General features: G+C 37.7%; 1 protein-coding gene across 2 annotated transcripts; it reads right to left on the bottom strand.

Annotated features, from left to right (window-relative positions):
* Positions 1-6690: 6690 nt before the first annotated feature.
* Positions 6691-11518, bottom strand: LOC132626496 (YTH domain-containing protein ECT4-like). Of its 2 annotated transcripts, none has more exons than XM_060341398.1 (9): positions 11348-11518; positions 10265-10341; positions 10037-10181; positions 9792-9862; positions 9089-9658; positions 8368-8964; positions 8029-8241; positions 7667-7813; positions 6691-7511 (listed from the first exon to the last, which is right to left on the bottom strand). In XM_060341398.1, exons 1-9 carry the CDS (start codon positions 11373-11375, stop codon positions 7260-7262), a joined length of 2100 nt encoding a protein of 699 aa, XP_060197381.1. In that variant the 5' UTR covers positions 11376-11518; the 3' UTR covers positions 6691-7259. The 2 variants fall into 2 exon arrangements, with proteins under 2 accessions (XP_060197381.1, XP_060197382.1); XM_060341399.1 differs by having other exon boundaries at positions 10265-10338.
* Positions 11519-22928: the final 11410 nt, after the last annotated feature.

Genomic DNA, 22928 nt, shown 5'->3' with positions numbered 1-22928 from the left:
TCTGTATAACATGAAAGTGTCTCGCAGGGCGTATGATATGCATAGGTCATAATATAACTGTTAGTGCCGAGGAACGTACGGCCCGATCCATATATCATATGTTAGCGCCGAGGAACGTACGACCCGATCCATATATCATCATCATATATATTGCTGCAGAATATGCAGCCCGATCCATATATCATCATCTCTGCGCACCAGCTAATCAGGTGATAATGCGTATATAACGCCTATCCCTTTTCCCATACCCCATATACATATAATATACGTCTATATAACACATTCTGGTCATAGGTCAATGTGCATATATATAAATGCAATGCATGAATAAACTGAATACATAGAACTCTCGGAGTGATATAAGGTCGTACTACCTCCGATGAACATCTTTTGAGCTAACATCATCACAAATAAAATATCAAGACCCACGAACAGAAGGAACAATCATGAATGGGTATAGGGACATCAAAGATTGAAGTACTTCTAGTGCTCCTAAGAGTAGAATAATATGGGAGCTCGATTACTCGTTTGTTGGTTAATTTCAAGAGATCATGCCAAAATGGAAGAAAGGTTAGCCTTAACATACCTTAACGTCTCCTTAATCGCTTAACGTTCCCCTTCCACGTTCGCAAAGTCTACATTCAAAAGGATCATACGAAGGTTAAGTTTTGAAACACTCTTAAGTCCAAACTAGCGTAATTTAATGATTATGTCTTGCTTTCCATTCTGAGACATGATTTTGAGATTATTTATGTATTATTATTCACACTTGTAGTATTTAGTTTAGATGCTCTTGTATGACTAGATCAGATACTAGGATGGATTTCATTTACTTCCGCACTTATTTATATTATATTGTGAGACTTATGTTATTTTACTTTCTTCCACTATTTTCTATTATTTGTGAATGTTGAGTTAAGGGTTCGCCTATCGAGGTGGGAAAGGTAGGTACCCACACGACTTAGTGAAATTGGGTCGTGACAGGTTGTGAGTTAGGAAGCAAGTTATTCATGTATAAAATTAATACGACGCGTGGTTTGCAATTTAGAAACCCACATAACTAGTACATGAGTGAATTTGTGTATTATTTTATGCGGGGTAGAAGATGAAATAATTAATACATGAAAAAAAGTTGAAATGACGATATTACCTTTATCACTCCTCACGTAAATACTTTCCTTTTCTACATAAACAATCAGATCTTCTAAAGTATGTTTATTAATTTTATAACAAAACAATATCCAAAGAAATAATTTATACATAACTAAGCCCTGCATAACTATATACTGCATAACTAATACTTGCATAACTAATACATGCATAACTAAGTCATGTAATATTAATACTTGCATAAGGGCTTGTTTGGAAAGCCACCCAGGTAATTGGAATTGGGTGTAATTACACAGTTTGGCCTGTTTGTTTGACCAAGTAATTACACAGTTAGGTGGGAATTGGGTGTAATTGACATGGTGTAATTACACTCTCCAATTCTCAAGGGGGAGGGGGGCTGAGAATTGGGTGTAATTACAGGGTTACTTTTTAGTTTGTTTATTTTTTTATTTTAATTTATTTTTATTTTTAATTTACTTTTAATTTCTATTATTTTGATTTTTAATTTTTTTTTTATTATTATTTTAACTTCTTTTTTATTTTCACTTTTGAATTATTTTTATTTTTTAAAATGTATTTTTATTTTTATATTATTTATTTTTCATTTTCTTTCTTATCATTCCCAACCTTTACTTCTTGTGGTTCGATGTAATTGCTCGTATTTTTTTATTTTTTATTTTATTCATTTAGCATAACCGTGTTATTATTCTAATAGTTGAAACTACACCTCTTAATATTGGAAAGAATGAGTCATTAACAAACTTGACATATAACGAGTGACGTTATTAAAGTAGAATTTCATCGTGAATGAGATTATAGACTTATATTTTTCCTTTCTTTTGAATTATTTACTTAAGTTACGTTGGAACTTACTTATGTAATGTTGAAATTTGGCATAAGAGTATTATGTTGAACTTTTTCTTTTTCTTTTGAATTTAGGTTATATTTCCAATTTTAAGTTATTTGCTTTCACATTGCATATTGTTTATTTTTCACTTACATTTGATGGATTTTTTGTGTCAAACATTTGAACAATGTTATGGCATTATATTTATTAATATGTTTTTTTATCAAACATCCAATCCATGATGTTCTCACAAAAGAGTCTTCTTTTAAGTTTTATAATTAATTAAAATTAAATATTAATTTGAAAAATATATATCAATTATTTTTGTTACAATATTGGTTACAAATATATGATTATTAATTAATATATTTTCAAGAAACAATGTGTTATTAAATAACTAATTGAATATCTTTTATAAAAGCAATATTTTTTAAATATTAATTTTAATTTTTTTATAATTAAATTTTATTTTTAATTTAAACTGACTGTGTAATTACACTTGTGCAACCAAACAGCACGCTTGTAATTACACTGTAATTACATTATGACAAACAAACAAGTCGTTGTAATTATACTACCGTGTAATTACTAGGCTGTGTAATTACTACCCTAGTAATTACACCAATTCCAATTACCAGGTGTCTTTCCAAACAGGCCCTAACGAGTACCTGCATAACTAATTCATGTATTACTAAACGTGCATAGCTCTAACCAACTACCAACTGACACCTTAGAGTTGACTAAAGTCAACATTTACAGTAAACGAGCTTGGATTCTTGATTTGAAGGTTCCAATAGGTTCATATGATGATCATGGACTTGTGTGTACATTCAGATTGGGGCCCGAGAGGCCCAGGTGTGATTCAACGCTATAGCATGAGAATTTAGAGATTAAGGTTCATAAGTTTGACTTGAGGGCTGACTTTGTGTCGTAGCATTCCCCTTTGTCCAAGTCCATATAGCGTAGTTGGACGTGTCGAGATGATTTGTTAGATTTAAATGAGTTTTCAACCGGTTTTGATTTGTCGCGATCATACTTGATAGACGTCATTTTAGCATAAACGATATCGCACTAAGCAAATGAGCTCTGAATTGTGGTTTGATTGAGCCATTTGATCCGTATAGTGATTTCTGAACCTAAGCAATGAGAATCGTCGAATCTCGAGATCGTATGAGAGAGTGATGGTCCTTTTAGCATAAAAATTTGTTGTTGAGTTTAGTTGATCTAGTGCGACCACAATTGGAAGTTTGTTGTGCAATTGCAATGTCTCAAATGCTACGAAAGGGCGGCAACCGTGATGACCCTTATGTAGAAAAATTGACAGATTTTGGGATTTCGATAGTTTTAATATTTTGGGAACTAGAGAGCACTAAAGCGATTTTCTCGTACAAACGTTGGGTAAGTGATTCTACCTCAGTTTTGATCATTTTTTAAAAATGTTTTTTTTTTCATGCTTAGATTCATGGATTTGAATGTGAAAGTTGAGATTTAGCCCTATGCGTAAATTGTATGAATTTTGAGGATCTAAAGGACGATTAGATGCCAGATTTCAGTTTTGAGAGCATTTTTGGACTTGTATGAGTATCGGTAACGCTCATACATTTATTATTGTTGACTCCGGGACTCGATTTTGACTCTTTGATTGACTTTTTAGTATGAATCTTTTCATAATATAATATGGGTATCATTTAACCTCGTAGTGTAATATTTTGAATAGATTGAACTTGTTTGATGAATTCGGACATGGTAGAGCTTTTGGGAAAATACTTTTCTGGAAAATACTTTTCTAAATAAATAAATTTTAAAAGCTAGGCCAAATAAAGAGAAAAAGAGCCAAAATTGTCCCTTAAGCTTGGGCTTAAAATCAGCATCCCTTTAACATACACTGGTAAGTATGCAAAAATTGGTACATTTTCTTTTTTGTTTAAAGTTAAGCCAGCCCATTCCCTCAGTATCTAACGGAGGCCAACAGTTAACTGTTACTTTTTGGTTACCCTTTTTCTTTATCTTCTGGTTACTTAAACCGAAAAAATGAGGTCTCTATGATGTTCTCTTTCAACAAAATAGAAAAAGGATCATCAGGTAAGCAAGGACATGATGAGCAAATATCACATTTGATGCAAACTTCTAACTTAATCTTCTAATAGCAAAACATAACAACTAACCGATGATTGTTAGCTTCACAAGAATTCTAGAATAGCAACCCAGCAACACAGTGTGTATCTGTGCCCAACTTTTTTCTATGCTCTTCATTTTTCTCCTCACTTGTTCTTGTTGGAAATGTTAACCTAACAACTCGGCGAAATTCAATGAATTCCACCTTGTAGAAGTAATCCCTGATTCCCGAGTTTACTTCTCATTTTGCACTTAGACCAAAAGCGCACAAATTTTATGTACTTGGGGGCCGTCTTCAGTGGCGGAGTCAGAATTTTTACTAAGGTAGTTAAAAAGTATAAAGAAGTAAACACGCTAAGGAGTTTCAACATCTACTATATATACATAAAAATTACTTTTAACCTTGTATGTACAGTTTAATTTTTCGCTGAAGGATGAACCCCCTCGGCCTAACCTAGCTCCGCCCCTGGCCGTCTCCTAGGATGTATTAGAAAAAATAAGGGAAAAGGGCCTGATTTACCCCTTTACTATTGAAAATAGTCCACATTTACCCCCCGTTATACTTTCGGCACAAATTTGCCCCTACCGTTACCTAAGTAGCAATATTTGCCCCTATTTTTAACGCCAGTCCACTGTGGCAATTGTAATATTTTTAAAAAGCCACGGTGGAAAATAAAATCCCACACCCTTTTAATTTAACCCGACCCATATCCCCTCTCCATTTCTTTCTTCTACCTCCAACCAAAGCCACCTCCAACCACCATTGAAGCCACACAATTTCTCCAAAATGCAAACCCATTTTGCAAAACACCCAATTTCTCACCATCGAAAAATAGTGTTGCGCAGCAGTGGTGGTGACAGTGAGGAATATTGGTGGCGAAGCGGTGGTATGGTGGAGGCTGTTGGGTGGCAGATCGGGTGTGGTCTTCTCCGGCGTTGCGAGTTCGCCGGAGTGGGAGCTTGTGACAGTAATAAGGGGGAGGATAAAGAGGACAGTAGCGGAGATGAGTGGTGTTTAGCGTTGGGTTGAGATGAAAGAGAGGGGGGAAATGTTGTTTGGTTGTCTTGGGTGTGGTGGTGCGCGAGGCAGTGGTGTGGTGTATCGAAAAGGTGAGAGAAAGAGAACGGGGTAGTGGCGTGTGGTGGTTGTGGAAATGGATTTGCCGGAGTTGAGGTTATTTTGGTGGTGTGGTCGCCGGCAGTGGTGCGGTTGCGGCAGTTTTCCGGTGTTTAAGGGTGGTTGGCGGCTGCTTCCAACAATGGGAAGAAGAAATTCTTTTTAGGTTTAGGGTTTGCAGATCTATTTTTAAGTTACTTGAATCTAATTTGCAGAAATTGTGTGGCTTCAATGGTGGTTGAAAGTGGCTTTGGTTGGAGGTTGAAGAAAGAAATGGAGAGGGGAGAGGGTGGTGAGGTGGCATGTCACATGGCATGCCACCTCATCCAAATGTCAGGCCACGTGAAATTTTAATGGCCAGCATGGAGCACAGTTAAAAATAGGGGCAAATATTGCTATTTAAGTAACAGTAGGGACAAATTTGTGCCGAAAATATAACGGGAGGTAAATGTGAACTATTTCCAATAGTACAAGGGCAAATCAGGCCATTTTCCCAAAAAATAATCCATCTATTACCTTTGGCATAACTAATTTTTTGTTTGGTGCACATTTTCAATCTATGTATATCTAATGCAAGTATAAGTTACACACCCTATTTGCATTGTCCCTATACATCCTTTATTAACAATACCAAGATTAAAGACAGAATTACGTCCCTCAAAACCATTTCCGCACCAAGCAGTGGAAGGTAGGCCTGTGCACGAATCGGTTCGGTTCGGTTTTGGCCATCATCGAGTTGAAATTTCAAATTTCGACTTTCTAAAATTTTCAATCAAACTCGATCCATTCTAGGTTCAATTCGATTCGTTTTTTATTATTTCGGTTCGGTTACATAAATCGATTTGTTTGATTTATTTGAAATTTAAACAAGTAACTATTTCATTTCAATTTTAGAGTAAACATAACAAAAAATCATGAGATCCTAAATTTGCAGCCTTATAACCAAGATATTATTAACCAAGAAAAAATCAAAAACTTGCAAGCATAATAGCATATAAATAGCAAAACAAGAGCTTGAAAACTTGTGCAAGCATACAAATCCGCCAACACCACATTACATATATCAAATTAGTCATATTAGTCACTTGTGGCATATAAATTCGGTTTATTCGGATCGGTTCGGTTGATAATTGAAGCCAACCGTATCCGAACCGTTAAACCGTAATATTTTACAATTGCATTTGTAAATTGAAATCGAATTATATTATCTAAATTGAATTATCCGAATTGTTTCGAATCGGTTCAGAAATTCAGATTGAACCGATTTGTGCACAGGCCTAGTGGAAGGTGTTCTCGTAAATAAGGTGTTCACCGTCGGTATACATTTAAGGGATGATTTTCGGCTCTCCCCTCTAAAGACACTAGTTTTCTTAAAGGACAACTTTCCACATACATCCAGGTTCCTAACAAACAAATCAAGAAACGCAATTAACATGACTGAATTTGCACTAAGAATGAACACCGAACAGTAAAAAAAGTAAAGAGAACAGGGACAAAAATGTGAAGCATTACTGTCAAAAGCTTCCTAGATTAACTATATTGCAATATTCCCACCTTGCTTCTAGCTCTTTTTCATTAGTAATAAAAGCAATGCTAAACTGCCGCAACAGATTGATCTAGATTTACAAGATAGGATTGGGAGCCAAAACTAATAATAACAAGAACCCCACCGCTAAAGCCCAAGTAACTTGTAAACAAAAAGGAAAACTGGACCAAAATAAGCCACAAGTCGAAAGAAACAAAACAGAAAAAGACAACTATCCTAAATACCCAAAACAAAGTATGAAACCGGGTCAAGCTAAAACAAAGAAACAGGATGAAAAATGGGGCTTCCGCGCTTTCTGAACTCTAAGAAACAGATAGACTTAGCCTTTGACAATATTGAATTTTCTCTGGGAACTTTATTTCCAGCAACAACCAACTCCAGATACTGCTCAGATAAAAAGGGCAGCCAATGGTTATGAGTTTTAACCAAGCACCACTCACGTGCATATCATCATGTAGTCATAAAGCTCAAATCTAGGACCTCTTAACCACAGACCGCCCTTCATTAGCTGAAGTTAGCATCCATTAGCAAGCAAGCCCATTTTCAGCTACAGGTTTCTTTTCTGGTACACTGACTGGTTTCGCACCCTTCACATCAACTCCTGAGTTAGTAACTGATACATTTTCTGCAAGCTTGACCTCCACATTAGTCTGAGCAGCCGGTGAATTTTCTTTGTTCAAACCTGCAGAAACTTCGGAAGGTTTCTGTGACTTAAGCTCAACGTTCGAATTTTCTTTGCTCTTCTCTTCACTAGCTTTGCCTTCCCATACCTGAGTCTGAAACAAAGAAAAAAAATCATATTTTACTACCAAAAGGCAGATTATTATTACAAAGACATCGACTTGTGAAATGCACAACAAGTGAAGCACACACCAACATATTCTTTTTCTAATTCATTTAATAGCAAAAAATGTGGCAAATATAAGCTTACCTGCTTCTGGTATAGCTGCTGTTTGGCCTTCTTTTCCTGAATTCTCTTCTGACGATCCTCATAGAACTCAAAATCATCAAGGATGCACTGTTTGCTAACATGATCCTTAAAAATCTTAAGCACCTCTAGACCCTGCTCCAATTTAACCTGTACCAAAACAGAGAAACAGCTTGTAAACCCCTTTCTTTTGGGAAAGGTGAACAGTTGGGAAAACTTAATTGACAATAATTCAAAGGTCAGATTAGCCCGGACAGAAAAAACAATAACACAACGACCAAAAATCACTACCCTTCCATCTTTTTTTTTTTTGAACAAGAAAATCACTACCCTTCCATCTTGCTCACAATATTGAAGTGCCATACCTCCTGAGTATCTCTGCTGTTGGTAACAGGCTTGTTCTCATTGTTTTCCAGCGTGATGTGTTTCAACAAGCTGTTTGGAACATCCTTCACAATGTGCCACTTGACAGGAAAACAGCCGATCCACTTGTCTTGCTGCCAATACTCCACATTCTTGTTGAAATCAACTGGTCCTACCATCTCTGCAACACCAACAAATTGTCCGCTTGTGTTTACCTGCATAAGATGACCAAATATAAGCAATAAAAACAAGGTATGCAAACTTAAAACAAATAGAAATTACATGTATGACCAGAATAAACTAAAAAGGACATGGAGAAAAATATATCTAAGAAAACTCACCGAGAAGAAAAGAAAAACAGGGCAGCCTCCAGCTTTCTGTTGAGCTTCCTGGTAAGCAGCATCAAGCTTCTTATTACCATTTGGTGTGCTAGCCCAAACATTATATTTGATGCTTTTGTGCACATCATCCTCACTGTATGACTTGATGATAAAAAACTTGGCATCAGTATATGTCACTGGAAAATCTGGATGGTTGTATTGTTCTCTGTCAGGAACAAGGCTTGGTTTATCTTTCTCAGCATCTTTGGTTACAGCAAGGGGGATGTTCTGCCCCTTGACTGCCAGAGCAACTGGTGTAAAACCCTTCTGAGTCTTGGATCCTTTACCTCTTGGTCCCCTGTTGAGCTCATTTAAACCATCCATGTTTTCGTTGCCGTAGCCATAAAAACTATTTCCTCTACCCCTCGAGGGTTTAAACCTGTTATCAGCTGTCATCCACCCACGACCTGTAGTGCGAGAATCATACCGGTTAGACCCATAGCCCATGCCAGAACTGAATGTGTTCCCATACTGCCCATAATATTTGTTGGGATACATCCTATTCATATAAGCATTGGTTGTGTTCACGCCAGACGAGGGCCTTGGGTGGTGCAAACCCTGACAATCAAACAGTAGAGTCGGTGTCAACAAGAAATTGCCTTAAACACAGTTACTAGAATACAAACTATAAGTTTCTAAAGGAGACTGTAAATGTACAGATCAATATTCTCGAATATCATACCATTTGATAATTCTGATTCTTTGATGATGGAGCAGCATAGCCATTTGAAAATGATGGTGTAAAAGAATTGCCTGTCCTAGCTTGCCCGTCGGTGAACATTGACCCATCAATCCATGGAATTGGAGATCTCACACCGTCAAAACCTAGTCTAGGGTCCTGATAACCTGAAGCAACTCCTCCAGGCAAGGCACCCAGTCCATAAGAACCATTAGCATTTAAGGATGAGTTCTGGTATTGAGGCCTCACAGGCATAGGCCCAGTATTCCCCTTTACACCACCATTTGCAACGACATTAGAATTTCCATTAGCAGAATCCACAGATAACGATGATTGGTCAGCAGCCGCTGCAGAGGTGGCGATCTCACCTTTTGGCGGGGCAGCTGGAGTAGTGTTTGAACCACTGGTTGGGGGAAGGGGCTGGTAATACGGATAATGGTATTGTTGCGATCCATAAAGCTGGCCATCATGCCCCACAGTCGGGGCAGGTGAAGTAGCAGGTGAATATGGACTATAGGGTGCATATCCATATCCAGGATGATACATAAGTGACCCGCTGTCCCCATAAACTCCCTGCATTTCAATCAACTCAAAATCACAAACATAGACAAAAAGCAATATTTGCTCAAGCTAGAAAGCAAGTCTGTTAGGAAAAACATTTGACACATCAAATGTTGTGGCAAAGGGTTCAAGTAGAATAACTTACAGGCATCTCAACTCCATCCGGATTCATATATCTTGAATAGTCCTCCCACTCATTAGCAGAAGCATCATATCCTACAGCAGATAAGAAAATATGTTAGGATGAAGCACTGTCATGTGCCTAAAATAAACATATAGATAAACAAAAAAGACATCATTATCCAAATAGAAGTTACTTTCTTTTATAAAATCATAGCAAAAGTACTTTATATGTTGTTCGAACGCAAAGCGAAGCTGAAATTAACATACCATAATAGTATGCTGGTGAGGCATAATTATTAGGAACATAGCACAAATTTGGATCCATGAATTCTGGCAACAGAGGTGTCAGAGACCGATTTGGATCCATTGACTGGACCTGACCGTTTGCCCCGTCTGCAGAGTTCCCAGAAGGCTGAAAAAAGGATCAAAATTTACAATTACAAACTGTAGACCAATTGAATGAAACCAATCATTAAATGACTGAAGGAAATTTACCTTCTTTTTTGCCTCTGCAAGTTCAAGAGTCTTATTCCGAGAATCCAATGACAAATTCTGCAGCAAATCTGCAGCTTCTATAGCAGTAAAGTAAAGGAATAACACTTCTCCACACAATTCGCCAAAAGAACTCGTTAAAAACTAAGCCAAGAGAAACTTCCGATAATAGTAATCAAATTTGGACTGAATGGGACATATCTTTTCAAATTATGAAAAATAAATTTACAAAAAACTAGCCTATAGAACACTTCAAATCCACCATTTTAAATAATTAAAGAAATTAGCACACCAAAACCAAAGGAAAAGTCTACTTTTTAACACCAAGTGGCCATTTGGAAATGAATATTTTTTACTTTTTCCCGGAGTTGAATTCCGGAAATCATGTTTGGCCATAAAATTCCAGAATTTTCTGAAGTTTGAAAAACACCAAAAAGTTATTCATTTTTTTCACTCCAAATCATTCACAAAATTCAAAAACAAGTCCAATTTGTATTCATGGCCAAACACAAACCCAAATACCATTTTTCACTTTGAAAACAAAAACTACTTTTTCCAAATACTCACAATTTTCATGGCCAAACGGGCACCAAGTCGCATATATCCAAATCAGTCGCTTCCAACATGTATAAGCTGAACATACCAACTAGAAAATTGAAAAACATATCCTTTATTAACAAAAAAAAAATAATCTAAATAACATACCCACTTAAAAAAACAACATTCTGTATTAAAATAAAACAACAAAAAGCTCAAAACAAACTTCACAAGCTCAGATCTATATAAGCCCAATGAACCCAGATAAAAAAGCCTCTCACATAGAACATAAACATACATATATCCACTGTAAAAATCAAAATTCAGCTCGATTTGAACAGAAAAATAAAAAAACAATGAACACACAGATAACCATATCTATAAAATCACAATAAACCCATATAAAAAACCTACACCATGGAACATAGACATACATATATCTACTGTATATCAAGAACATGTAAAGCTCAAATTTGGCTCGATTTGAACAAAAAAAAAAAACAATGAATACCCATATATATATATAAGTAAAGATGGTAATAAGGATACGATCAGAAGGAGGAGCACCAGCAGCCATAAGAAAGATAGATCTTCAAACCCTAAAAAACAACTGTGTTTCAACAGCCGCCACAAAAGCAATAGTATAGTAGAGAGAGATAATAATAAAAAGAAAGAAAGAAAAAGAGGGTTTGGGTTTTGGGAGAGAGAAACTTTTATAAAAACAGAGATGATTTTTTATTTTCGTTACATTAAAGGATTGTGATTCAAATAGCACCACGTATTTTTCTCTTAAAGGTCCCTCATTTTTCTCATATTTGCAGATCTGACTCGGTTTGTTTTTTGCTTTACCTGCGGGTGATTGTGCCACCTCATTCGAGCTGATGTGGCACTAGTTTACTGGTCTGTGAGGTGCTTTGGGCTGCTTATAGAGTCTTTTTTCAATTGGACAAAAATTGGGGGTTGGGCTTACTTTGTGGATCTTTGCAATTTCCTCGCAAATACACTAACCCCTTCCCTAAGGAACCAAAAATAACATTTTGGTTTCTAAACTAATTTTAATCTTTATATTATTTGAATTGGAATATTTACTTTAGGGGTCATTTGGTCCGAAAACAAGTTATCCCTGAATTGTTATCCTACTATCCCATAAGGAAAAAAATAACATTACAATTTCGAAATAACTAATTTCGGGATTAGTTATATCGCGATTCTATCTCAATCAAAAGAGGAATAAACTCATCTTAATTTTAATATCAGAATTAATTATCTATTATCGCTGATATCAAAAGAGCCCTTAATATCTTGTAAAATGTTATGTTGTGCAACCATATGAATTGCGTATATGTATGTACCTGATGGTTTGGCTATTTTTAATACCTTGATTGAAAATGTTAGATAGCACATTATATTATGATTCAAGTATGCTTTATGCAAATAATTATGTTGAGCAGCTAGCTTTCATGATTTCAAGTTTATTAATTTGTTTCGACTATACAAGTTACGCTGAAAGCCTTCTTTTTATTTCATCATTTACGTTGAAAGCCTATTATGCTAAAATGTGACTTAAGGATTGACTAAAGACCTCTATGCCGAATCTAAGTGGAAAAAAAAAAGTACCTAAATGTGGTCATATGTTGTAAGTTATAATTTGTTGAGTGGACATTAGGAATTGGGAGCATAGTTGCTTCCAAAGGGATTGGCATTTGTCTAGAAACCACGTGTCTCAGTAAGGAATCATAATTTGACCATTTGTGAGTGGCGTCTATGTTATATCATTGGTAGCAAACTTTTAGTTCGAGTCGTAAAACATCACGACAAGACAGCCTAGTCGATAGGAGACGGATGCTCGGCCTCTTTAATGTACACACTGTGATTTCAGTTACGTTGGTGACTATAGAGATTTCCTAGTTAAAATAAAATATAATCAATAAAGTTCAAGGCCTATTCAGACAATTTCGATTATGAAATACTTTGAAATGCTTATTGTTTCATAAATGTATTTGTGAATTGTTTATGACATCTTATTATTATGCAAACTCATGCTTTCTACGGTCTCGCTCTGCCCCTAATTATAGGAAAGAGTCTATTTCACTTATTGAGTGAAAAAAGGTTGTACCTTATCTTGGCTCTTTGGCATGATTATTCTTTTATGCTTTCAAATTCACGAGTTCACGAAATTGACGCTACGAGTTAGGCTTCTCCTCTGCTTATATATATATATCAGTGAGCCCCCACTTCTATCATCAATGGGTGCTAGTCTTAGATTATTGGATTACAAGAAGGAGGTTCACATACAGGCCAAGGCCTAACACACGTTGGCCTACCAGATTAGCCTAGTCCATTTTATCACTTGATATATTTATAATGTAGTCACATTTGCATAGTTTACCACTTTATCCAATTTTATATATAGTTAGTGCACATGTAATTTCAGACAGATTTTTCATTCTTTCTCAATAAAAGAAGTCATTGCGCAGCTACTTTCTCTCTCTAAATGTTCATCTACGAATTCATTCTAGGGTTGATAGATCGATGAAATCAACCAATTTTCCTATTTTCTTCCGCAAATTCACATGGTATCAGAGCGTATCCTGCTCATCTATGTTTAGATTGAAGTAATTTTTAAAAAAAAATTGTGTTCTTCATTTGTTCTTGCGGTTCAAGTTTTTCGATCGATTTTTCTCTCAAATTGAGGATTATTTCTACATCGCGACACCTAGGTTTTGCTCGTGGTAACATTACACACTGAATCAAGTGCAAATTGTTAGATTTGGTTGAGTTTGACAAATTAAGGTTTCGTCAAATTGGGGATTTTGTAGAATTGTGGTTACTGCTCACGTTCCTTTGTACTTGCAGTGACGTTTTATGATTCTTCGACTCCGGTGACATCTCTCTACTCGATTACATACTTGTTCTATCACATGCTTGTTTGACTATTTTGATTGGTAATTTGTTGCATAGAATCGCGATTATTGTTTTAGTATGATGACTGAATCCAATAGTACTTCTGAGACAGTAGGTAGTACTTCGAATACCTTAGATCCCTTCCATCCTTTGTACCTTCATCCCTCAGATACACCGGGAAGTTTGTTAGTTTCAATTCCCTTCTCCAGTGAGGGTTATGGAGAATGGAAGGAAGGTATGATTATTTCTCTGTCCGCTAAGAATTAAATTCAGATAATTGATGGATCATTTACTCAACCTGCTGCTAATTCTCCTCTCCTTCCACACCGGTTGAGATGCAATAATATGGTGAAGGCTTGGATTATGAATGCTTTGACCAAAGACATAGCTAAACCCATTATATATTACAAAACTGCTAAGGAGGTTTGGGATAACTTAGCTGATAGGTATGGTGTAGCGAACATGTCTCAGTATTACACTTTACAAAGAGCCATATCTTCTACATTCCAAGGCTCCTTGGACATAGCCACTTATTACACCAGACTCAAAGGTCTATGGGATGAACTTCAGACAATGTCTCTGGGCAAACCTTGTGTCTGTGGGGCTATGCATGACCTTACTGAGACACAAAAACTCATCCAATTCTTATCCGGTTTAAATGAAGCATATTCCACAGTAAAGAGCAACATCCGTATGCTCAGTCCTACTCCTAGTGCTGAAAAGGCCTACTCTATGTTAGTCAGAGATGAGAAACAAAGGGAGATCAATCCTGGCAAAGGTGTTTTCTCCCCCCAAACTCTTTCTCTTTCAGTGCTTCCACCTCAGGCAAGGGTGGTTTGATTGGATATCCCAACTATGCTCCTAGTACTTCTAGTTCTGGAGGTTACAGTCATGCTACTTCCTCCAACTATAATCAGGCTTCTTCTTCCAATAGTTCTTCAGTTGGGAACACTAATCATGCCTCATCATTTTCCTCTACATCAAATTATCCTAGAAACTACACCCAGAGGGTTTCCTTTGATCAGAGGAACAACAATTCTGTTCTTATATGCAAGTATTGTAAGAAATCTTGACATACTATGGACAAGTGTTACAGATTACATGGGTTTCCACCTGAGTTTAAGTTCAATAAGAACAAGAGGTCTGTGTCTTATGCATAAGTTGAATCTCCATATGATCCTCTCCATGGAGACCTTAATTCTATTCCACTGCATGGATTCTCCAAGGAGCAGTATGATCATCGGCTGACCATGTTCAATCAACTTCAGTTTCCATCAGATTCCCAAGCTCATGCTAGCTTTGCAGGTTGGTATAACAATCCTATAAGTAGGTTACATGGCTTTATGGTTTGCAATGCTACTCATAGTGCAACTAGTTCCTGGATATTAGATTCAGGGGCTACTAACCACATGACACCCTACAAACACCTACTTCACAACATTCAATCCCTTATTACCCCATCCTTAGTCACTCTACCTAATGGATACAAAGTCAAGGTCACCTGTTTCGGGTCTCTATCACTATTTCCTGATATCATTCTCACTAATGTGCTCTTAGTTCCCTCATTTCATTTTAATTTGATCTCCATTCATCAGATTTTAACTCAGTTATCTTATTCTACCTTATTTACAACTGTGTCACGTCTTCTACGGGGCCATTCTCTGAAGAGGCCAGTGGAGCTTGGCAAGGTTGAGCATGGACGTTATATACTGCAGTTGCCACTCAGTCAAATCAGCACTACTTGTTCTCCATCTGTTGTTCCTGTTAACTCATCTACTGTTTTTCCTATTTCCAGTTCTTCTTCTGTTAATGTTTCTGATTGTTTAGTTTTTCCTATTAGTGATTGTAATTATTCATCCATGAATAAGACTGATATATTGTGGCATCAACGGTTAGGGCATATGCCTTTTGTTAAAATGCTTACAATTCCTTTTTTCTCTACTTGTAAGGTATCCTCCAAACAGTCCTTCACTTGTCCTCTTTGCCCTACGGCTAGGCTACAAAGATTGCCATTTCCAGATAGCACCACCATCTCCCCTGAACCCTTTCACCTTATCCATGTTGATCTATGGGGTCCATATCACACTACCACTTACAATAATTTCAAATACTTCTTAACTATTGTGGATTACCATAGCAGGTGTACATGGACCCATCTTCTTTCCTGCAAAAGCAATGCTTTTTCCATCATCAAAGGTTTCCTTGCATTAGTTAAAACTCAATTCAATGCATCTGTTAAATACCTCAGAACTGACAATGCTTTTGAACTAGGCTCTTCCACTGCTCATTCTGAATTTCTTGTTAATGCTGGGATTATTCATCAAACCTCCTGCCCACATACTATACAACAAAATGGAGTAGTGGAAAGGAAGCATAAACATCTGTTAGAAACTGCCAGAGCCTTACTTTTTCAATCAAAACTTCCTACTAAATTCTGGGGGAATGTATCCTTACTGCAACCTATTTGATCAATAGGTTTCCCTCCAGTGTTCTTTCTAACAAAACTCCTTATAAAGTTCTTCATGGCCACTGTCCCACATATTCTCATTTAAAATCTTTTGGCTGCTTAGCCTATGCCACTGTTCCTCATCCATACAGAGATAAATTACAACCTCGAGCCATTACTTCTCTATTTTTGGGTTATAGTTTAGGTAAGAAGGGATACAAACTGTATAATCTCCTCAAACACACCATTTTCTACTCAAGGGATGTTTCCTTTTATGAACATATCTTCCCCTCTGCTTCTTTCACTTCCAAATACTTTCCTCCTTCTGCTTCCTCTCCTTTCTATGATCCCATTTTTACTTCTCCCTCTCCTTCCAGTCCTACCTCTTCTTTTGAATACTCTTACACCTCTGTACCTTCTTCTCCTCCAGTTTCTCCTTCTGTCACATCTTCTCCAGCTCCACCTTCCACTTCTTCTCCTTCTCTGAATGCACCTACTTCCCCAAGTGTCCCTCCTTCTCTTTCCATTCCTACTCCTACTCCTGTCCCACCTAGACAGTCCTCTAGACTGCATTCTCTTCCTTCTCACCTCAAACATTATATTTGTTACTCTATTCCTCTTACGTCTTCTCTCTCTGAGTCCTGCAAACCTGTAGAACCTATGTACTATCACCAGGCTGTTTCCAATCCTGCTTGGTAGCCAACCATGATGCAGGAGTTTCAGGCTCTTGATGCTAACCATACTTGGGATATTGTTCCCTTACCACCCCATAAAAAGGCCATTCCTTGCAAGTGGGTATACAAAATCAAACTCAAATCAGATGGTACCATTGAGAGATACAATGCCAGATTGGTCATTAGGGGTGATATTCAAAAGGCTGGGATTGACTACCATGAAACCTTCTCCCCTGTTGTCAAGTTCACCACCATCAAGTGTCTTCTTGCCCTTGCAGCCAAGTTTTCTTGGACTGTGCACCAGCTTGATGTTAATAATGCATTTTTGCATGGGGATTTAGATGAGGAGGTCTATATAAAACCACCTCTTGGTATTACTCTGTCATCTTCCTCCAGCACATCTGAGAATCTAGTTTGTAGATTAAGAAAGTCCCTCTATGACCTCAAACAAGCCTCTAGACAGTGGTTTGCTAAGTTGTCTTCTGCCTTGTTGTCCAGAGGATATCTTGCCAGTCTCAATGATTATTCTCTTTTCACCAAGGTTGTCTCTGGTTCTATTGTCATTATTGTTGTCTACGTCGATGATATTTTATTGGCTGGCAATGATCTAGTGGAAATGAATTCTCTCAAATCTTATTTGGATGATGCCTTCAAAATCAAAGACTTGGGTGACATTCATTATTTTCTGGGCTTAGAACTCACAAGAATTGATCAGGGTTTTCTGGTCAATCAACACAAGTTCACTAGGGAACTGTTGGCTGAGTTCAATTCTTCCTTTGTGTCTCCTGTGGTGGAACCTTTGGATTTGACTAACAAACTTACTCCTGAATCTGGTGACTTGCTGCCTGATCCCACCATTTATCGAAGGTTGGTGGGCAAGCTTAATTTCCTCCAGCACACCAGACCTGATTTCTCCTTCTCAGTGCAACATCTCATCCAATTTCTGAATGCTCCACGGTCATCTCATCATCTAGTTGCTCTGCATGTTCTCCGATATCTGGTTAAGGATCCTGATAGGGGTATTCTCCTAAATGCTACTTCTGATTTGTCTCTATTGCCCTATTCAGACTCTGATTGGGCTGTCTGCCCTTCATCAAGAAGGTCTGTCACTGGTTACTTCATTACTCTGGGTGGCAGCCCTGTGTCATCGAAGGCCAAGAAACAACCCATTGTGTCTTTATCCTCAGCCGAAGCTGAGTATAGAGCCTTGAGGAAAAATATTGCTGTGATAGTTTGGCTTGTCAGATTACTTCATGATTTTGGTGTCTCTGTCTCTACTGCTGTTCCGGTATATTATGATAATCAGGTTGCCCTCAGCATTGCCAAGAATCCTGTGGCACATGAGCGGACTAAGCACATTGAACTTGACTGCCATTTTGTCAGAGAGAAGCTTGCTTCTGGTCTTATATCTTTGCACTATATTTCTACCCATCACCAGCTTGCTGACATTTTTACTAAGACTCTCACAGGTGCTCATCATCACTCTGTTTTTTCCAAGCTTGGTGTTCTATCACCCTCCAGCTTGAAGGGGGGGGTATTGGATTACAAGAAGGAGGTTCACATACAGGCTAATGCACAATACACGCTGGCCCACCGGATTAGCCTAGTCCATTCCATTCTATCACTTGATATATTTATAATGTAGTCACATTTGCATAGTTTACCACTTTTATCCAATTGTATATATAGTTAGTGCACATGTAATTTCAGATAGATTTTTCATTCTTTCTCAATAAAAGAAGTCATTGCGCAGCTACTTTCTCTCTCTAAATGTTCATCTACGAATTCATTCTAGGTTTGATAGATCGATGAAATCAACCAATTTTCTGTATTTTCTTCCGCAAATTCACATAGATCTTATTTTTTAGAGCCGGATTATATCTCGTACCTTTATACTCTCTTGAAAGTCTTTAGAGAGTTTATAGTACGCAATGAGTGAAGTATATTTTTTGACATGGGATTCTATACCTTCTGTGTCTCATGTGTATGCTATATGTATATGTTGTGTTATGTTTTCACACTATTAGTTTGGATACACAACCATGCTTATTGATCATATTCAAATTGGACCCTATGCTAACGAGGATTTTCAAGAAAACATCAAATCATGGGAGTGCTCCGAAAAGTCAAACAACAAGCTTGAATGCAGTTGAAGATCCTTAAACCGTACATGGACAGTGATGCATGTTGCTCCCAAACGCACACGCAAGTATACGCGGTCGTAAAGTAATAGAGACTGTTAAGTCCAGATATCGATCTCACAGAGACTTAGATTCTACTGTTAAACTGATTCAAATTCGAATGAAACTATTCAAGAAAGTGAAAATCAAGATGTTTGTTGTTCTAAACTAAAACTAAAAAGTAAACAATTTGTGATGGGTGTTTTTGTGACTGAGAGTATTTTGACAAAGACTGTAAGATTTATCATATGAGAGAAAGATCTAGGGTCATGGCTTTTGACAATCCAGTTGATCTTCGGACAATTCCACCTATTTTATTTCCTGGGTTACTAGTTGACAGGTTAATTATAACTTTATGATATTCTCTCGAACTACTCACAAGCCTGTAGATGTTGCTATAACGCCTATATCTCTATGGTCATCAGAGGTAACAAGAACGCATTTAATTCTCCGTATTCAACTAAGTAGAGCTAAAGGGTATATCTCTATCCTCAGTAGCTAAACGATTAAATCGAACAAACTCTATTTATTCTTATTACGTACGTGAACTCCCTTTCTCAAGTCTAATTCAGGCACCACAGATAGTGTCTAACTATTAGCCAGATAATCAAACAATTAAGATCAAGAATAAATAAGCAACCCAAAATATGGAAATTTAATTGATAGAAATAGTCACCAAACCAACTATCATGTCTTTCGCCACAACCTTAGAATTGAGAAGTTTAGCTACTCATGATTCTCAATGAACAACAAGGTTTCATGAATGATCTAGAGTTAAAAAGATGAAATTGAAATAAAAATCTAGAGATAAGGTAATATGACGGCTTACAAGTCTTGGAATAATCCCAGCACGTCAATAATAATGAATAAAATATCTATTTATAGTTTAGGGTTGTTAACCAAATAAAAGGGTCCTAATCCTACTTAAAATCGGACAAAACTTGGGCACTCCCGCGTTCGCCACGCGTCGCGGGTCTAACGCGGGGTCTTCAATGAATTCAGCCCCTATTTGTGTTGAGCCCGCGACACGGGCCTGACACCTGATTGAGAAGTTCTGCAGCTTGACACTTCCGTGATTGACCCACGACGCGGGCATGGCACCTGAGTTCCAACTCGTGTTACATCCGCAACTCGGGTGTGGCACATTTTTGCTCAATCCTTCCAGAAATTCACCTAAGTGTCACAAGCTTCTCTCGTTCACTCATGTACACAAGACCACCTCCAGAATCAACCAAAACTGCTCGGTTTCCCGTCGTTTGTCTTCATCGTACCTAGACACATGAAATATAGCGACATAAGCTCAAATACGATGATTTCATCATATATTAGGCGATAAAAGTGTTAAGAATGGGAAGTAAAATGACACGAAACATGATATTTGTGCCAAATATCACCACCCCCACTTAGACTTTGCTCGCCCTCGAGCAATCACGAACTAACACCAGACTGCATTTCTCATTTAACTCATTTAAACAGGTCTGCAACAGGATTCAGCTAGTATGGCTATCTTAAAGGAAAGAATTCAACACCAAAACAATGAGCCAAGTTACGAAAGCCATGCCAAAGATTTAAAACCTCATTTTCAGCACCAACGATCATTTTCCTGAAAAACACGTCACTTTTAAAAACCATTGACCCACCGACACCACTTTAAAGCATGTAAACATTCTTATGACCAAGAAATCAACACTTCACCACTCTATTGCTAATTATGCGCCCTTACCAAAAGAAAGTAGTCCATAGCTCTCAAGAATCACATATGCTTAAATCCATGGAAATCATATCGATAATTACGCTCACTCTCACAAAGAATATCACACGCAAAGTACGACATACCATAGGCTTGCCCGTAGTGTAACCACTTCACTAATACAAGTAAGACGAACCTAGAATCAAGTAGGACTTCGAGGGTTGTAATATGGGCTAAGGGACGGCTAGAAATTATTTGGATAATAGTGACTATCCTCCCTAAGAACTTTAATACATATACTTCTATCATTATTGCACGAATTCTTCATTAGCCCTTATTCAACATCAACCAACCTTTAAATTTCTCCCAATTCACTCATTTTTCTTTGTTTTAATCACTATTCTTTCAACAATGGCACAAGTTAGAAGGGAATTTTTTTTTTCATTCATTCCCCACCAACAAGTGAATTGGTTCTTTTCATTCAGTGCTCCATTAGTCATCCTAGATTTCAATTAACAACCACTTCCCATTTTTCACTCACATCCCAACTCCCATTTTATATGCAAATGATTAAAGTGCTCATAGAGTATTTGGATCAAAAATCGAGTTTTATAGAACGAAGGGGTACAAGCTAATTAACTGCTATCAAAGAAAAGGCTAAAGGCTCAAAAGGGTTAACTAGGGTACTATTTACAAGTTGGTAGGATAAACATTTTAGGCTTTTTAGTGACTAATCAAAGAAACGCCTCTATCATTTTCTAGGCTTAATCGAACTTCATTTCCCTTCGCGAACACACAAGGCAAGTTCTAGACGTCAATACCAAACATGGATCAAAGTGCAAAACCTTACACACACATGGGACACAATCAACGCAAGAGGGATCTGGTTGTCCCTCGAATCAAATAATATCAAGAATCAACAATGCCATGTGGGTCATAACAAGTCCAACACAAAACCATTTGCAGGTGCTTTCAAGAGAAGTGATAAGAATTCAAGGCATGCTTTCACACAAACAAATTTTTAGATCGCTCATATACCAATACTTCACCTAACCCGTGCACCTAGCATTTGAATACCCCTATCCTAAGGACTAATTCTCCCTCAAGCAGGTTGTTATCCACCCGTCATCAGGAAAAGCCCTTTCTATGACTAAGAAGTAAAAACAAAAAAAAAAAATAGAAATCCTAATGGATGACTCATGCCACTACCGATGGCCTACTCTATAAACAAAATCTTTTTTTTTGAAGTAGTCATAAACTAAAAAGAAAGACTAAACTAAAGTTAGATCATAAAAAAAAATCCTAAGGCATAAGCATCCTCTATCTCGAGACGTACTCCCACCCCACACTTAGTTTCATGCACTGCCCTCAATGCATATGAAAAGGTAAAAATAATAGTAAGGCGAGAGATACTCCTTGGGGCCCACTAGGGCCTAATCATCCTCATCAAAGTCATCAGCCTCGCCCTCCTCAGGCTCGACTTCCATCTCAGCATCGTCATCATTCCCTTCCTCTCTTATATGCGACTCCACCTCTTCACCAGCGGATAGGTCAGCCTCCATCAGGTCCAACGAATTCACATCCTCATCAGCCGACAGTTTGGACTCTTCACCCATAAGAGCCCGAGAGTATGGAGTGTGAGGGGCCTCAGCAAATACACCCGAGAAATCCACATCAAAATATTTTCCCGCGCAAATTGCCATCTTGTATAGTTGGTCCAGCAAAGTGGACTGCCCTGCTCTCTCCTCGGCTGGGTCAGCTGCTGTTTCCGGCTGAGCTCAGGTGCTTTGACATTCGAAATGTCAAAGACCTCCTCTGGGGCTCCTATGACCCTGTCATGTGGCCTAGATAAGTTCTCATCAAGGCGAAGTATGTATGACGTGAGGGTATTGCCAAAACTCAGCCTCGGAGGTAGGGTCTCACGAACTTTCTACATTTGTTGCAGCATCAAGTGCCCTATGTTGACGGGCTGCCCCGTTATTAAGAAGAACACAATGCACACTCTCTCTTTTTGCACTTCAGAATAGTGCTCCAACGGCAAAATACGGTAGTTAAAGAGACGCAGCCACACTCTAGCTTCTTGGCAAAAATTACTCATCCGTAAGAATTTGTGGCGCCTAAACTTGCCTGCATAACGGGCCCATGAAGCTCTTGAATTTGGGCCGCACAATGTCTCCCGGATGGCCTTGTAATTAGGCCGTCTGATGAACTCCTCCAATGGCTCAATTGGATAATC

Source organism: Lycium barbarum, chromosome 2 (assembly GCF_019175385.1).
Source record: "Lycium barbarum isolate Lr01 chromosome 2, ASM1917538v2, whole genome shotgun sequence".
Classification (NCBI taxonomy): domain Eukaryota; kingdom Viridiplantae; phylum Streptophyta; class Magnoliopsida; order Solanales; family Solanaceae; genus Lycium; species Lycium barbarum.
Note: the sequence above shows the minus strand (reverse complement) of the source record. Positions and strands in the feature narration are given on the sequence as shown.